The sequence below is a fragment of the Chelonia mydas genome, chromosome 2 (assembly GCF_015237465.2).
Source record: "Chelonia mydas isolate rCheMyd1 chromosome 2, rCheMyd1.pri.v2, whole genome shotgun sequence".
Taxonomy (NCBI): Eukaryota; Metazoa; Chordata; order Testudines; family Cheloniidae; genus Chelonia; species Chelonia mydas.
This window is the reverse complement of record NC_057850.1, coordinates 16,195,395-16,212,374: the sequence shown is the minus strand read 5'-3', so window position 1 is coordinate 16,212,374 and position 16,980 is coordinate 16,195,395. Positions and strand designations below refer to the sequence as shown.

Here is a 16,980-nt window from a genome sequence, read left to right as displayed (position 1 = left end):
GTCAAAACATTGAGTGTCAAATGTTACCTGTCTCTTATATAGTGATTTTCATCATAAATGAATCTGATGATTAGATGTTCTTATGCCTAAGTATGACACTGGGCATAAGCCTGTAAAATGTAACAACAGCCCCCCTCCGCTCTTCTATTAATATGATACAATGGCAGAGTGAAGGGCCTTGGCTAAAAAAAGAGGTCTTATATTGACACCTAAAGCTTAGTGGGCTCGACCAATGGCAGATGGGCAGAGGAAGCTGGTCCCAGAGTCCCAGGCCCCTATTGAGAAAAACCTGCTGCACATTGTGGAGAATTCAGCAGCAGAAAACAGTAGCAAAGCAGCGGACAGATTATCACTGCCATGATGGTCCAAACGGGGGGAGAGGGATCTCAATAACTATGTCCTGCAGCATTTAGGGGTTCATTGATTGCAATCTATTACCTGTTTGGCCCACAATCAGAAGCAAACAGGTACCATAGCCAGGGGAGAGCATGGAACACTGGTGTTTTAGGCTCATAATGCTCTGCTGGACTCAAAGAGACGTGCTATTACATTTTGCTGTTTCTATTGAGCCACTAGCAAGTGTTAACAAAATGAGATTTGGCCCTGACGGCAGTCGTGGCCTCCAAAGGAGACAAACTGACGCCTGTGCTTTGTTTGAGGGCTGAAAGTACATCCTACGAAATGGCTGTAAAATTTAGTTGGTGAGAGAAGTGAGGCTAGGAGTTGAAATTTCTTTTTAGATTGCGGTGAACACGTTCAGTAGGACTTTGCTACACAAGTATTCCCAATGGTATCTATGGGGCTTGGTTTTTACTCCAGCGGAAGTTATCTGAATAAGGATGGGAGGGTAGATTTTTGAAGGTATTTAGGTACCTAAAGATGCAGGTAGGCACCTCACCTCCTTAGATAATTTTGAAAATCCCATTTGGTGCCTACCTGCATCTTTAGGTGCCTAAATGCCTTTGAAAATCTGGCCCTGGGTAAAAACCTCAGGATTTGGTCCTCTTTTAATAATGGAACAAATAATAATAATTGCCCCAAAATAGTCATACTAATCATTAGCAGCAATAAGCAATTTCTCTAAATGTGTTTGCAAAGTAACCAAGTTCAGGTCAGCTTGCATCACATACCTATGGTGCATTCCTGAGATGGTTGAATGTATATTTTCCTTTCCCTAGGTCCAAGTGCTTGCCAAGTAATTGCTGCTCAAGTTTTTCTAAGGACGGTGCAGCTACTGTTGTCAGACCCACACGCGCTATCTCAGCTGTCCAGTGTTTATGTCCCACAATGCAGCACCAACGGTAACTGGAGACAGGTGCAGTGCAATGGCCCCCCTGAGCAAGCTTTTGAATGGTACCAAAGGTGGATCACCCAGAATAACGAAGGCAAAACTCTGCCTGTTGTTGACCTGTTGAACATACTACTTGAATATAAAGAATCATCTTCCCAAGGCTTTGCAGCCTTTATTAAAGGCTTGTATGTGGCTGGACACCAGAATATCTTCCCAGCATTGGCCAAGTATTCTTCTTTTGCTGCTCTTCCCCCTGGAGTGCTGGAGGGCAATGTGACAGTTGCGTCAGAGAACATTTTATTGGATCCATATACATTCTGGCAGCTTCTGCATGGTCAGGTCACCCATTACCCGGGGTCCTACACTGATTTCAATGCCCTTTTAGGCCACTTTGAACTGCGCAGGTGTTGGTGTGTTGACAGCAAGGGAGAAGAACTGCAAGGAACTAAGGCTGAGGCAAACAAGATTCCAGCATGTAAGTAACATGACAGAGTTTCTCGTTCTTTATTTACTCCAGTAAGAAAAAATCATTTAGAGAACTACAAAGTAGAAACTTACTGACTCAGGGAAGGACCCATTGATTCCACAGTCACCGCTAGCAAACAACTGTCTTTTGGAAAAGAATAGATTGCCCCAACTTTAGTATCAGGGAGTGTGGTGTGTTGAAAACTGTTCAAATGACAAGCTATCACTTTAAGTTTCAAGAGGTTTCCTGCTTCTGCTTGCAGGCTAGGGAACTCTTTAGGCAAGCATGAAATCTGGGTTTTCTGCAGTCAGTCTGCAAAAGACCCAGTTGGGTCCAAGACGGACTGAGTTGTGCCTTTCTGCCTTAGGTAGCAGCCTGCTCTCTCTCTCGCTCGCTCTCTCCATTGATTGTTGTGTGTTAGATTTCTGGATTCTAAAAAATGAAGTAGTATTAAATTGCAGCCTTTCCGGGAGCGTATTTATGTTTTGTTTCTAACACTGTGTGTGTATGCCGTGAACATAACATGGAGAAATAAAATACAGCAAATCCTTTCTGTGGAAAAAAATGACAGACAGCCTTATACCAGGGTCAAGTAGATTTTATAATAGTTACCAATTTTGGAATTTGAACACAATCAAAACACAGATCATGAGAAGGAGTTGAGCAAGTACAGATGGGTGTGGGTCTTAAGGAGGTAATAAATGCAAGTTATGAAAGCGATTTGTTACGTGAACTTATCATACAAGCATTATGTTAATGATAAAATAAAAGCACTATAAAGTAAGGTCAGAGGAATTTTCTTTGCCATTCTTATTACTCAGTGTCTTTATGCCATCAGCTTGATTCAGAAAAGCAAACCTCTTTAGGAAAGCACTTGAGCATGTGCTTAAGTCCTTTTGAGGCCAATGGGACTTAAGCATCTGATTAAAGTGAAACACATGCTCAAAATCTTTCCTGATTTAGGGCTTTAGTTAGCATGGTATAGTCGGATGCTGCAGCGATGAGGACCATGTAAGTACCTAGATAGATGGGCTGGATTTTCAAAAGCACACAGCAGTGACCTAATCCTGCTCCCATCAACTCAGTGGCAAAACTCCCATGGAAGTCAGTGGGAGAAGAGAAAGGCCAGTGAGGAATGCTTTTGAAAATCCCACCTGCACAGGCTCTGACTTTGTCATTTCCCAGGGTGAGTGTTTGATCCCTGCTCTGTCCCAGGCCCTGCCCCACCTCTTCTTGCCTGTGCCCTGCCCCTGCCCTGCGTTTTCCCACCCCATTCTGCCCCCTCCTCTGAGCGCACCCTGCCTTCGCTCCGCCCCCTTCAGCGGTTTAGCGGAGGGAACAGCTGATCGTGGCAGCTGTGAGATGCTGGGAGGGAGGGGGAAGAACTGGTCAGTGGGGCCCACCAGCAGGTGGGAAGCACTGTGGGTGAGGGGAAGGAGCTTATCAATGAGGCTGCCAGTGGGTGCTAAGCACCCACTATTTTTTTCCCGTGGGTGCTCCAGGGCTGGAGCACTCACGGAGTTGGGGACTATGCCCACCTATATATCATGTTGCTACCAAAGCAGTGGCGTTCTGCACTGCACCACTTGGGTAGATGAGCTGTGAGATAGCCCTGGGAACTAGAATCACCGTCTTAGTTCTTCAAGTGTGTGGAGGAAAGGACAAAGGGTGGAAAACTTCCAATGGGGGAAAGAGCACACAAAAACTCAACTATGGGTTTGGGGGGCAGGACTGGAAGAAGGGAGATATTAGATTAACACAGAGATATAGTTGCAGAGAAGCTTGCATGGAGCCTGTTCACAGTATGCCTGTCTACAAGAAATGAGTAAAAGAAAAAGTATAGAAAATGCAAATGACAGACCATATGCCAGTCATGACCTTGGATGCTTAGCTTGTATGTTGTATCCTTTCTCCCAACCTTTGTCTTAACTGACTCAAGGCAGGGACTGAGCCTTTCTGCCTGTTTACATGGAGCCTAGCACATTCTGGGTCATGCTTAATACAAATAAAGAATAATAATAAATAACTCTTACTGATCACTTATTTCGGGGTGTGTGTGTACAGAGGATTTTTCTTTTAACTGATGCAAACCAAAGTAAATATAGAAAGAAACAAGAAATGTTAAGTAAGAGACTCTTGAATATGAATGTGTGAATCTTTACTGGAGTAAGATAAAGGTTACTAAAACAACCCTTTGCTGTACATACAGGCCCTGGTGCATGCGAAAATGTAAAGAAGGAAGCTATGCAGTTCATTGATGAAGCAGAACAACTCATTCTAGCTTCGAATGGCTCCCACATTCCTTTGGGACAGAGCTTTTTAATGGCAAAAGGACTTCGACTAACAGACAACGATCTTCTTCATTTTGCGGAGACCTTTCAATCAGGGATCGCGTTCTCTGAAAAGCTGTTGGCAGGAAGTGACTATGCAGTCCGACTGGCAGCACAATCAAGTAGGTTGGGAGGAGTAGAAGTTGGTAAAATTGATTGAAAGTAAACTTTCGGAGAACAGGGCTTTTGCTTAAAGGGGAGTAGTGCACAAACTAGCCCCAAACATGATCTGTCTGTACTAGAGCTCTATAGGCCAAAGTCAGCCTTGCTGAAAGTGGATGTAAATCCATCAGAGTTAATGAAGTTTCAACTGCTTACATCAGGGCTGAGTTTGACCCTTTTTCTTATGTAGCACAGTGGGTGACATTAGAATCTGGACATTTCCCATTCATTAAATTTCCCAGTGTATTTGTAATATTTCCCCTTCTAAATAAAGGGAATAGAGTAGGGTGTCGTACATGTGCTTTTTTAAATAGCATCCATTTGAGGAATGGGTATAAGGAATTTGACCACATCCAAAATATCCTGGTTTGTTTATTTTTTTTATAGCCTTGCATTTCTACTGGCGGAGTCACTTTACTTCAAAAGGTTCTGCTGGACAAGCTACGCTCCTGGGATTTCATCCTTACATTCCCCAGTGTGATGGCCTGGGGAACTGGGAACCGGTCCAATGTTACAAGAGTACTGGTGAGGCATCACTTGCGAAATACTCACTGCTTCTTGTTGAGATGAGTAAAGGCAGGTCAGACTGACATATAATATAATAAAATTAGAAGAAATAACATCACAAGTTATTTCTTAACCAAAAATATATTTGCTGCATGTTATTTTAAATATATATCTGTATTGCTAGGAGAAAGACTATGGATGCAGCATGAAGATACTTGGCCAAATTCTGCCCCTCTGGCTCTCTGTTGTGAGGAATCCCTGGGCAGCACAAAGCTGGCATACCGGGCTTTATCACCCATACTCTTCCAGGTGTAGGGAGTATTCCTGGGGGCCAGATATGGGAAGGCAATCAAATAGCCCCTTGAGGTCTGTTTTACCTGAAGTAATTTAGAACAATCTTTAGGCTAATCTAAATTATGGCAGGGAATGGCTCAGCTGCCGCTCAGCTCTAGCTGGGCTTAGAGTCCCCTTTTCCCCTAACATTGGGCCCATTGTTGACTGCAGCTTGGCCAGACTGAGTGTTGCATGTTCATACAGCAACAATGGAAATAATATTCTGAACTTGTTATTTTTAAAATTAATTTTCTTATAAACCTTACAGGCAATCAGCCGAATTTTCACCCGACTTATTACCCTATAATAATTCAAGTGATTCCAGTAAAGTCTTGTGGGTTAACTGAGCTCAATGTGTTTGTGCGCTGATCACGTGGTTTACTCTTCAAAAAATGTGCCAGACCGAATACAATAAGAAATACCCTGATTCTTCAGCTAAAGTACAAACCAGAGCCCCCTGATGCAGAAATTGGAAACTTTTTGGTTTTTCTTGCCAAAATGAAAAACTGACAAAAAAAATTAATTTTAGGTGCAAAGAAGCATTTTGTTCAACCCCCAAATATCTTTTTTTAGGTTTGGTTTTGTTTAATTCTGTGGGTTTTTTATCCTTTTAAAAATAATCTAGCTAAATTTAGAAACAAAATGTTGTTTCTAAGCAAAAAATCAAAACATTTCATTTAAAAAATGTTGACGCTAAATGTTTCAACTTTTTTATAACAAATATTTCTATTTTTTGGAGGAAACTATTAGCTGAATTGGTCCTGAATTCACAAATAATTTCGGTGGACCCAAAACTGCATTATTATTATTTTGGTGAATAAACTATTCATCCAAAAAATTCATCCAGCTTGCTCTTCACTGATCTGGATTGTGGAACTAGCCATTATATTGTTTTCACGGTGATGCTGCCACATGGGCTGTGTTCAGTATTCCAGCCAGCAACAACAAAATCCTCCTGCAGTTCAGATCAGCATGTGATAATAACAAAGGAAAGGGACATACATTTTTCTAATGTACGGCTGCTGCTATTTCTTGCCTAGGTCACTGCTGGTGTGTGGATGAAAGGGGACGCTACATTACAAATTCTCTGATCATACGCTCAGCACACTTCCCAAAATGTAAGTTAATCTTTTCTTCCTACAATTTTCCCTATTCTTAGCTGACACATGCATATATTTTAGGTTTTTTTAATTGAGATTTTTAGTAAATCGCATATAGCATAACACAAGGTTGTTGTTTTTTAAAAAAACCTTCATAAAAGAAAGCAAAGGGAAGACAGATGTTTTGTTTTGTAGCTAGATGAACTGTGTGTGTCTGTCTCAAATATTTGGCAGACTATTTAGAACGTAAGAACAGCCATATTGGGTTCCTGGTTCATGGCAATGAGTTCCACAGGTTAGTTGTGCGTTGTGTGAAAAAGTACTTCCTCTTATTTGTATTAAACCTGCTGCCCATTAATGTCATTGGGTGACCCCTGGTTTTTGTATTGTGTGAAAGGATCAATAACACTTCTCTATTCACTTGTTTTCCACACGGCTCATGATTTTATAGACCTCCATCATATCCCCTCTTTCTAAACTGAACAGCCCTGCTCTTTTTAGTTTCTCTTCATATGGAAGCTGTTCCATACCCTTGATCATCTTTGTTGCTCTTCTCTGAACCTTTTTCAGTTCCACTCTTTCCTGTTTGAGATGGGTGACCAGAACAGGACACAGTATTCCAAGTATTGTGCGCCCCATGGATCTACATAGTGTCATTATGATATTTTCTGTTTTATTTTCTTTCCCTTTCCTAATGGTTCCTAAAATACTGTTAGCCTTTTTGACCACTGCTGCGCTGAGTAGATGTTTTCAGAGAACTGTCCTCAGTGACGCCAAGATCGCTTGCTTGAGTGGTAATTAGCTGATTTAGAATTCATCTATGTATATGTATTGTTGGGATTATTTTTTCCAATGTGCATTACTTTGCACTTATCACAGTTGAATTTCATCTGCCATTTTGTTGCCCAGTCAGCCAGTTTTGTGAGTTCCTTCTGTAACTCCTCGAAGTCTCCTTTGGACTTAACTGTCCTGAATAATTTTGTATCATCTGCAAACTTTGCTGCTTCTCTGTTCACCCCCTTTTCCAGATCAGTAATATGTATGTTGAACAGCATAGGTCCTAGTACAGATTTCTTGGGGGATCCCACTGTTCACCTCTCTCCATTGTGAAACTGGCCATTTATTCCTACCTTTTGTTTCCTATCTTCAACCATCAGTGATACTTGAGATGACCTTCCTTCTTATCAGTTGGCTACGTAGTTTCCTTAAGAGCCTTTGGTGAGGGATCTTGTCAAAGACTTTCTGAAAATCCAAGTCCACATATTGACTGGCTCACCCTTCATCCATATGCTTGTTGACTCCCTCAAAGAATTCTGATAGATTGATGAGGCATGACTTCCCTTAACAAAAGTAGAACTGACTCTTCCCAGCAAATGTTTTTCTGTGTCTGATAATTCTGTTGTTTGCTATAGTTTCTACAAATTTACCCGGTACTGAAGTTAGGCTCAGTGGCCTGTAATTGCCAGGATCTCTTCTGAAGCCCTTTTAAAAAATCTGCAATATTTGACTTCTACATTTACCCTTTTGCTTGATAGAATTTAGGAATGGATGTGGTTTTTTTCAAGGAAGTCTTTTATTTTATTCCTCAGAAATTGAATCTACAGGGTGATTAACTGGGCTAATGTGTATGTGCACTCCGGCACTCTACTGCATGGAGTTGGGATGCTCTGCTGAGCTTCAGAGGCCCTTTACTGCTAACATCAAAGAGCAATTCTTGGCCTTGATGTAGCAAAGCATTTAAGCATGTGTTTAACTTTAAGCACGTGAGTAGGTCCCTGACTTCAATGGGACTTGTCACATATTTTAAGGTAATCATGTGCTTACGTGCTTTACTGAATGGGGGTTGTAACTCAAATGGAAAAGGCATAAGCTTTTGGAGTATACGGATTTGAGTTCTCTCACTGCTCTTGTTGTGAACTTGCAGGTGGCATGGTCTGCAGAACACTGATAATAATGAAAACTTAGGTGGCTATAGATTTGTTTCAACAGAGTATAATTTCTTTTGCATCCGAGATGCATTCCTTTTCTGTAGGACCTCTCAAATTCTTTCAATATCTAGGAACCATGTTACTTTTCCCACTTTTAAATTTGGTGAAACTCATTTGGTCTTTCCATATTGCATGGCTGATAATACTGAGTTTTCTGCCAGGAGACATAAAATTTGAAAAACCTGGAATATTTTCTCTTATGATTCCATTCATTGTGATTTAGTTTCTTGGTCAGCTCCAAGACATGTGTTTGTAGGTTCTGATTTTCTTTGAATAGGTGCCAGCAGAGATTATTGGGCCAACTCACCAGAAGTCAGTGAAGTTACTCGGGGATGAATTTGTCCCATTACCACTTCTTCCTTGTTTGTTTGCCACGTTTGCTAATATAGGAGGCAGAATTAACACTTAACAAAGAATTCACATGGCAGCTGCCAATCTGAGACCATGGGATAGTACAAAGAAGATGTGTATGAGATCTGAGATGTTTAGGGTGACCATATTTCCCAAAAGGAAAATGGGGAACACTGTGTGGGGCTTGCTCAAAGCTCCTCCTCCCACTTCCTGCCAGGGCTGGCCCAAGCTGCTTGCCCAACCCTTGCCTGCCCCCCTGCACAAGGCTGGGGTTGCTGCTCACCCGAGCTCTGCCTGCCCCCTGCCTGAGCCCTGCCTCCCCCTTGCACGGGGCTGGCATTGCAGCTCGCCCACCACACATTCCTCCACACTTCACTTTTTGTCAAACGCGGCATTTGTCCTGTTTGCTCTTGCCAGCTGATCACTTTTGCCAAAAAAGTCAGGATGGCCAGAACTTAAAAAAGTGTTTGTCCTGGCCAAAACTGGACATATGGTCGCCCTAGTCATATGCTGCCTCATTCAGGAAGGCATGAGGAGATCAGATTTATGTCCTTCATGCAGCCGTACATTTTCTCTCTCAAAGGCCAGACATCATGTCAGCGATCTCGAGCCAATGCTTTAATTTCCAGCTGGAAACAGAGCGGATCAAAGCTCAGCGCTACTGCTGCAGACTTGTTCATCCCCTCCTGTCTTGAGGTAAATGAGTATAACTGGGGGATGGGGAGGGAAGGGGCAAACTGAGCCTTCCCTACCTTGTTTAATGCCCTGGCAAGGACACAGGCAATTGCAGTTCCTGTGCTGAGGCGCTTCCGCCACACCCCCCCCCGGGGGTTCACATCACCCTTCAGGTGGAGGCATAGAGGTAGGATGCTAAGCAGGGTCTGTGCCCAAAGGAGAGTAGATGTCACCCTCCTTAAAGGATGGCTTAATGTGCTCACCCTCCACACAGGGAGCTGGGGAGGAGACCGTGTCTCCTGAGCTGCCATTCCGGATGAAGCTTTCCCTGGACAATGTGGCTCTGCTCTGGCCCCAATGAAGAAATGTGCCTAAGTGACACTATTCAGTTAACTGAACTTTAAGAGGAACTTTCCGATGATTTCTTCCAATGGAGGGGAAGATTTGGGCCTCAGAGACAGAAATCAGTTCTGTCTGGTCCCAGGACAGGCTCCTCAGGGCTTTCTAGTTATATGACAATGATCCCAATGGGGCTTTGAAGAAGGGGACAAAGGATAAAATGTAATTTTAAACCGAGGCTTTTATAGGATTTCCATATGAATTCTTTGTAAAGGTAAGTGCTGCTTCTCTCAGGGCCCAGTTTTCTCTGCTGAATCAAGCTTGTGGGCTTACGAGCAGCTTTAATTTGATTTTTGTGGTTCATCTTGTCACTGCTTTCTTACATGAAAGTGGAAGATGCTTTTCACTGTAAGGTCCCATTGGAAGAAAATATAAGGGATAAAGGATTTCAGGAAAGCAGGAAGTTTCTCAGGGAGACACTATTAAAGCCACAACTGCAAACTATCCTGATGCAAATGAAAAACAGGAAGAATAAAAGGAGGCCAATATGGCTCCATCAGAAGCTTCTAAAGTGGAAACATGGATGAATTGCTAAAGAGAATTACAAAAGGATAGCACCAGCATATAGGAACCTAATCAGAAAGGCACATAATGAGTTACCCCTAGAAAGTGTAACCCTTCTGCCAGGTGGAGCCAGGAGCAACCAGGGCTGGGTTCAATATCTAGGGGTTCCTTTCCACTGTTACAACACAGAACTGGCTTGAGCGCCCACCCAGTAACCTGGGAAATTTATACACCACCCCTTGGGCACCTCTGAGAGGCAATACTTCCCCACTTGCAAGCACAGAGTCTGAGTGTAGAAAAGAAACTTTTAATAAAAGAAGGGAAGTAACTTGCTATTAATTTGGGAAAACACTGCAAACAGGGTTCATAAACATAAACCATGAGTAAAAGACCCACCCCCAAGTAGGTTGGGCAGTGTCCTTTTCCCCTCAGGTTCTTAAGTCCAGCAACCCAAAAGTCCCTTTCACATGCCCGACCCTTCTCTGCACCCCTCTAACAGTTGCTGTCCTTGGTCAGTGCAGACCCAGGGTTCAGAGGTACATCTGCAGAGTTCACCTCCCCCACAGGTGGCGTAAAGAGGTACCTTATTCACTCCGCTGCTCGGGCACTTGCTCACTGCCCCTCTCTGCCAGCTACCCTGCTGGCCGCTCCTGCTGGCCGCCTGCTTGCTGCTTCCACCAGCCGCCTGCTCACTGCTCTCGCCGGGCCTTTCCACCAGCTGCCCTGCTGGCTGCTCGTCACGGCCCTCCGCCGCCACCCTGCTGGCAACCCGCTCGCTGCTTTTGTCACGCCTCTCCACCAGCCTGCTGCCCGCTCATTGTGCCTCTCCGTGGCATTAGCCACTTGTTCACCTGCTGACTGTCAGTCGCCTTCTGCTGCCACCTGCCTCTCTGCTATGACCTCTGCGCTCCAGTCTCTTAGTAATGTTCAGCTCTGTTCGGACTGGGCAGAAACACTGCCCCATCTCCAGTAATTTCAGCTCTCAATGTTTTTTAGCTCTTAGCAGGCAGGGCAGAAAATTGGTTAGTCTCTAAGGTGCCACAAGTACTCCTAGTCTTACCACAAGTGATTTCAGCTCCTATTGAGCATTTAACATAACAAAGAGGCTCCTAATGACGCCTGTTTAGCTCTATTCTTTGAACAGTGGGGAGGAACAGGTTAAACCCTTGATGAGTGCAGCCTCCTGGTTGGATATACCTGTACCCAGCCCTCTTACTTTCACAGGGCTCTGACATGTGAACCCCTGGCTTAACGAGGTTCTTTCAACTGAAGGTGGCCTCCTCATTTGGGACAGGTAAAGCACAGTCCTGCTTTCCTCTGTTCCTACAATAATTACAACATTGGCAACCATATTTCACTACCCCTGCATTCAGTAATAAGGAGATTTGTACCCAACACCAGCCAAAGTTGATCACTTTGACACCACTGTATCTGTTGAATATGTAGGCAGAGCAGGAGCAAACGGTATTTAAATAAACACAACCAAATCATTCCCCCTCCCAGCTAGTTGTCAGGGAAGCATTCATTCATACTCTGCTTGCACAAGGAACATAAAACAACGTTCTCAACCAGGGGTCCATGGCCCCCTGGGGGGCTGTGAGCCGGTTTCAGGGGGCTATGAGGCCCTGCAGCTGAAGCCCGTGCCCCAAGCCCTGGCACCCCCGTGGGGCTGAAACCAGGAGTGGAACTGTGGGGCTGGAGCCCCATCGCTCCCCACGGGACTAAGACATAAGACTCAAGAGGTCATTGTAGCATTCTCCTTGATGCTGGTGAGGCCTCACCTGAATTACTGTGTCCAATTATGGGTGCCGCACTTTAAGAAAGATGTGACAACTTGGAAAGAGTCCAGAGGAAAGCAACAAAAATGATACAAGGTTTAGAAAACCTGACTTATGAGGACAGCTGGCCATGGTTTGTGTTGAGAAAAGACCTGATAAAAGTCTTCACATATGTTAAGGGCTTTTATAAAGAAGTTGATGACCAATTGTTTTCCATGTCCACTGAAGGTAGGTCAAGAAATAATTAGCTTAATCTGAAGCAATGGAGACAGGGTAGATATTAAGAAAACCTTTCTAACTCTAAGGGTAGTTAAGTTCTGGAAAAGGCTTCTAAGGGAGGTTGTGGAATCCCCATCACTGAAGGTTTTTAAGCACAGGTTGAACAAATACCTGTCAGGGATGGTCTAGGTTTACATGGTCCTGCCTCAGTGCAGAGGACTAGACTTGATGACCTCTTGAGGTCCTTTCCAGCCTTACATTTCTATGATTCTATGGCCAAGGCTTTTGAAATGTGGGTTCTGTTGCACATTGCGTGTTAACAACAGCTCTGTGTAAAGTACATCATCCTACAGTGACATTGTAATTTGTCCATCTTAGACTGGAGAATATACTATGCTACAGAAATCAGACACAGATACTTGGTGTGTGGATCCCACGTCAGGAGCCATAATACAACACAGCAGCAAGGATTCAGATGGCAGCCCCCAGTGTAAGTACTGGTATTCACCAACTTGCTGGCTAAACCATTTTGAAACTCAACATTTAATGCCTCAGTCTGACAGGTTCTCTATTACACAATGGGGAGTTGAGAGGCTTGGTTCTGTTCCTGGGCCTGCCACTAACTTGCAGTGTTCCCTTGATCAAGTCAACCTCCTTAACCTTATGTACTCGATAGTTGTAAATTGGCTTAATTGAGCTTCACTGATGTATATCAGCTGGAGGTCTGGTTCCTGGATTTTACAGTCCAATGGCTCATACTGGGGTATAAATTATGAGGAAGTCTCTGAGTACCATTGAACTTTAAAATATCCTCCTCCAAAGGGTGTAAAATAGCATATGCACAAAATCACAGGATGTACAAAATATCATCTATTTACATGGCAATCTGTGGACAAGCTCCAGGCTCCTGTGAGATTCCACTGTTGCTATGACACCCCAAAATTGTGCCCTGTAGCTCAGTGGAATAGGGAACAGTCCTATTTGGACATCTGGGAACCTTTTATGTTCTTAAAAGATAGGTATGAATCTGTCCCTTTTGCCTGTGCCATTTAGGGCTTTCAGTACATTAAAATACATTTAGTTTTTTTATTAAAAAAATTTCAAGGTGCCTTCAATACGTCTTGCTACTGGCTGAATAAATCATTACAAATAATTTATTTAACAAATTTTGCTTTTTTTATGTTTGCAAATTGTCCACAAAAAAGATTGTAAAACCCTTGAATTTATTCTTTTCGCTGAAATTGTTTGTGAATAATTTCTGCTTTCAGACTGTTCATTATCAGTGGATTGTGAATATACACAATTTACATATGCAAGAGTACAAGCTTAGTTCCCAGTTCTGCAAGATCTTACATCTATGTAATTTTACATACATGGTCAGTCCCATTGAGTAAGAACCAGGCTGAACACTTTGCCCCAAGCTGGGATTGAGTTGATTGGAACTATTCATGAGTGTATGGTTACGTGTTCATAAGTGTTGGCAGGGTTGGGAGATTAAAGTTAGATTTTTTCTGTGTATTAGTGTTAATAAATAGAGCTTGCTGGGAATCTTCTAATGAAATATTTTGGTCAGAAAATGCCAATTTGTCAAAACCAAGACAGTTCACAGGAAAGAGTTATAGAATCATAGAATATGAGGGTTGGAAGGGACCTCAGGAGATCATCTAGTCCAACCCCCTGCTCAAAGCAGGACCAATCCCCAATTTTTGCCCTAGATCCCTAAAATGGCCCCCTCAAGGATTGAACTCAGAACCCTGGGTTTGGTTTTCATGGATCTCCAGGTTCAAAATAATTAAACAAATAAATCTGGGGAACAAAAATTTGAAATTGATGAAACATTTTCAAAATGATAAATTAATTTTTTTTGGTTCAAAATGACTTTTTGTTTGAAAAAATTAATTAATTTATATTTAGGCTTGACAGAATTCGATTTTTATTTTTTGTATAATTTTGATGGATAATATCAATGTCTATCTTTGATCAAAATTTTAATCAGTCAAAATGTTCATAGTTGCTGTAAATTATGGTGTGTGTGAGTGAGGCAATGAGAGGGCAGACAATAATTATTTAATAACAGTAGATTTTGAAATTCAAAAAGTTAAAGCTCTGTAAAAACACAAATGGTCAACATCCTATGTCAAAGTGTACAAAGTAAATATCCTTAAATCAGACTCTAAAAGGTTCTCAAGCAGCCTTTTTTTTTCACTTTGACTATCTGTAAATTTTGATTATTATTGATGGAAATATTTTTTCATAAGTTTGTGAAATTAATGTTGACTGATATTTACTAATAAACAAACTACTCCCTCCAAGCCTCTTTATACTAAAATAAGGATTAAAAAAAAAGAATAAGTTAAATATATAAAAAGGTCAAAATCAAAATGTAACATTTTGAAATGATTAAAATGAAACATTTTTTACTGACATGATCCAAAAAAGTTTGATTATTGTTTTGCAAAAAATTTTGAGATTTCAACTATTTGTACCAGTTCAGGCTGGGAATACTCATGGAAAGTGAACACAGAAAGTGCTCAAGCACAGTTGAAGCAAAACTGTTTTAAATATGAACAAATATCAGTATCATCAGTACCATATTTATACAAGATCCACTTTATGAAGATTCAGATAGGTTGCATATTAATGGTTCAAAATGGCAGCATTTTGTAGAGATAGTAAAGTCCCATGTATATCTATACTGATACAAACTTAACTATGGTCTCATGACGATTTGTCCATTATAATCTCTCTGTTTCCTTCAGTAATAGCCCCAAATTTAAAGTACCATTATGGTAAGATGTAGTGTTTTGGACAATTACTGGATATTACTGAGGTTCATTTCTGTAGTTGCTCAGAGTTTCTCCTTTTCTGCTCTTCTTTCGCTTGTAATCAATCTCTTGTCTTTAAAGGTCCTGGTTTCTGTAGTATGCTGAAGTCCAAAGTTCGCTCACGAGAAATTGGCAAAGGATACATCCCTCAGTGTGAAGGGGACAACGGGAACTTCTCACCAGTGCAGTGCGACCAGGATCAGGAAAGCTGTTGGTGTGTCTTTGAGAATGGAGAGGAGGTGCCTGGAACACGAGTAAGAGGAGAAAGGCCAGCATGTGAAAGTGAGTCGTGGCAACAGTCAAAATAACTTTTACACAAGGTTCAGATCCAGAACAGGACCTTGATCTAAACTTCCCCAACATTTAGCTGTGTTGAGATTTAAGGTTCCTGTTCAATCTATTATAGAGATTTATTTTTATTTATCTATGTATTTAGAGGCTCCAGCCAGGCTGGGCACATTTTCCAAACTTCCTTAAAGTTCAGAGGGTTTTGTTAGGTTAAACAGGGGAGAGGGCTTTTGGATTCAGTGGCCAGTCTTAGTGATAAAGAATAGTCAAGACAGATGAGTCAGTTATGCTAATCTAAGAACCACCCTGAACACTTTGCCCAATACTTGAACTGAGCCCAGTCTCAGCCCGCCCTTGGATTGAAAAAAATTTAACTGGCTGAGGGAAAAAAAAGTATATTTCTGCAATTCCTACTTTTGGCCTTTGACCAGGATGGTAAAGTATATTGGCCAAAACACTACATGTTCACGGTGTATTTCCTGCATCACCAAAGCCACAAAGATCTGCAATTCTGTCAAGATTTCCAGCATGGTTTCAGAGAGGTTTGGATAAACTTAATTTCCAATAACTATAATAGATTCCCCATCACTGAACTGAAGCGGAACAAATTAAACATTTTTCAATAATATGGTCCAAATTGCAATGATAAATTCACAGAAATTAGATCTAGAAAAACCTCTTTACAGCCAGAATTATCCCCTGCTGGATAGTCTTGTTCTCTTTGTTCTGTTTTTGAAATGAATGTTGTTTGAAAATTTGAAAAAAGACCAAACTACAAGAAAGTATTTAGGATTCCCTATGTGATTCTGGGATTTGCAGAGTTCTCCCATATCTAACTGTTTCAACACAGGGCTACTGCAATGTATGTTAGTCACATGGATGAATCCTTTAGAAACTTGGAAGCGAATGTACTATATTACATTGCAGCAACAGAGCATTCTGTAGGAGAGATCTTGTGAGAAATCATGACGTTTAGGGAGCCTAGGAAGCCAGGATGCTTTGAGAGCGCCGGGAGAGCAGCAGGGAAAGGTGGAACAGCTTTCAACAGGCTCCAGGAAGAGCATGAGTTGGCAGAAAGGATGAGTGGAGAAGATCCAGACTAGATCCTAAATTCTGAAGTCCTTTCTCTGTCCTTTCTCCCATTGAAGGTCAATAGTAGTTTTCCCTGAGTATGGGCTGAAAATGGACTTCAGAAGCTACACTCGAAGATGTTGGCAGGTTTTGCCTGGGTGCCAGGCTCCAATTTTGGAGGCTTCAATGCCCACTAGGTTTTTCTCCATCTCTAATGGATCCAGGCACAAGAGTGATCAGTAACAATTCATGATTTAGATACTTCTCCAGCCCCAAATTGTTAGAAAGACGTATTGTAAAATCTCAAGAATAGGTTTTCTTGCAAGATTTCTGTTACCTTCTGGTTATGGTCAGGTTATGAAGATACCCTGAGAACAACCTTTCTCCTGGAATTTTGTCACATCTATTTCTGGAAGCGCAGAAAAAAATAATAAAAAAAAGGATAAAAAAACGTTAATGGAATGTTTTTGCACTTAAACAATTTGGTTAGAGTTTAGGATGAAGGTTCAGGGGGTTCTTACATTCCTACAAGTGGCTTGTCCATCCAGCCTGTAACTCCTTGTTGTTAAGAGCTCTGGAATAGGCCTGAGAAGTAGCCCAAGTCTTTATCACTACCCTGGACATATGTCCAAGATGGCCTGTCAGCAGATGAATAGTGGGAGAGTACAATAAATCCATATTCCTATATCAGAA

General features: G+C 42.0%; 1 protein-coding gene across 1 annotated transcript in view; it reads left to right on the top strand.

The window, feature by feature from the left end:
• Positions 1-16,980, top strand: part of TG (thyroglobulin) — a 204,517-nt gene that overhangs the window by 19,544 nt on the left and 167,993 nt on the right. The window contains exons 10-16 of the mRNA XM_043539062.1: positions 1,179-1,766; positions 3,967-4,209; positions 4,637-4,774; positions 6,130-6,207; positions 9,112-9,224; positions 12,482-12,593; positions 15,010-15,210. Coding sequence (XP_043394997.1) covers positions 1,179-1,766; positions 3,967-4,209; positions 4,637-4,774; positions 6,130-6,207; positions 9,112-9,224; positions 12,482-12,593; positions 15,010-15,210 — 1,473 coding nt within the window. The remainder of the gene's footprint in view (positions 1-1,178; positions 1,767-3,966; positions 4,210-4,636; positions 4,775-6,129; positions 6,208-9,111; positions 9,225-12,481; positions 12,594-15,009; positions 15,211-16,980) is intronic.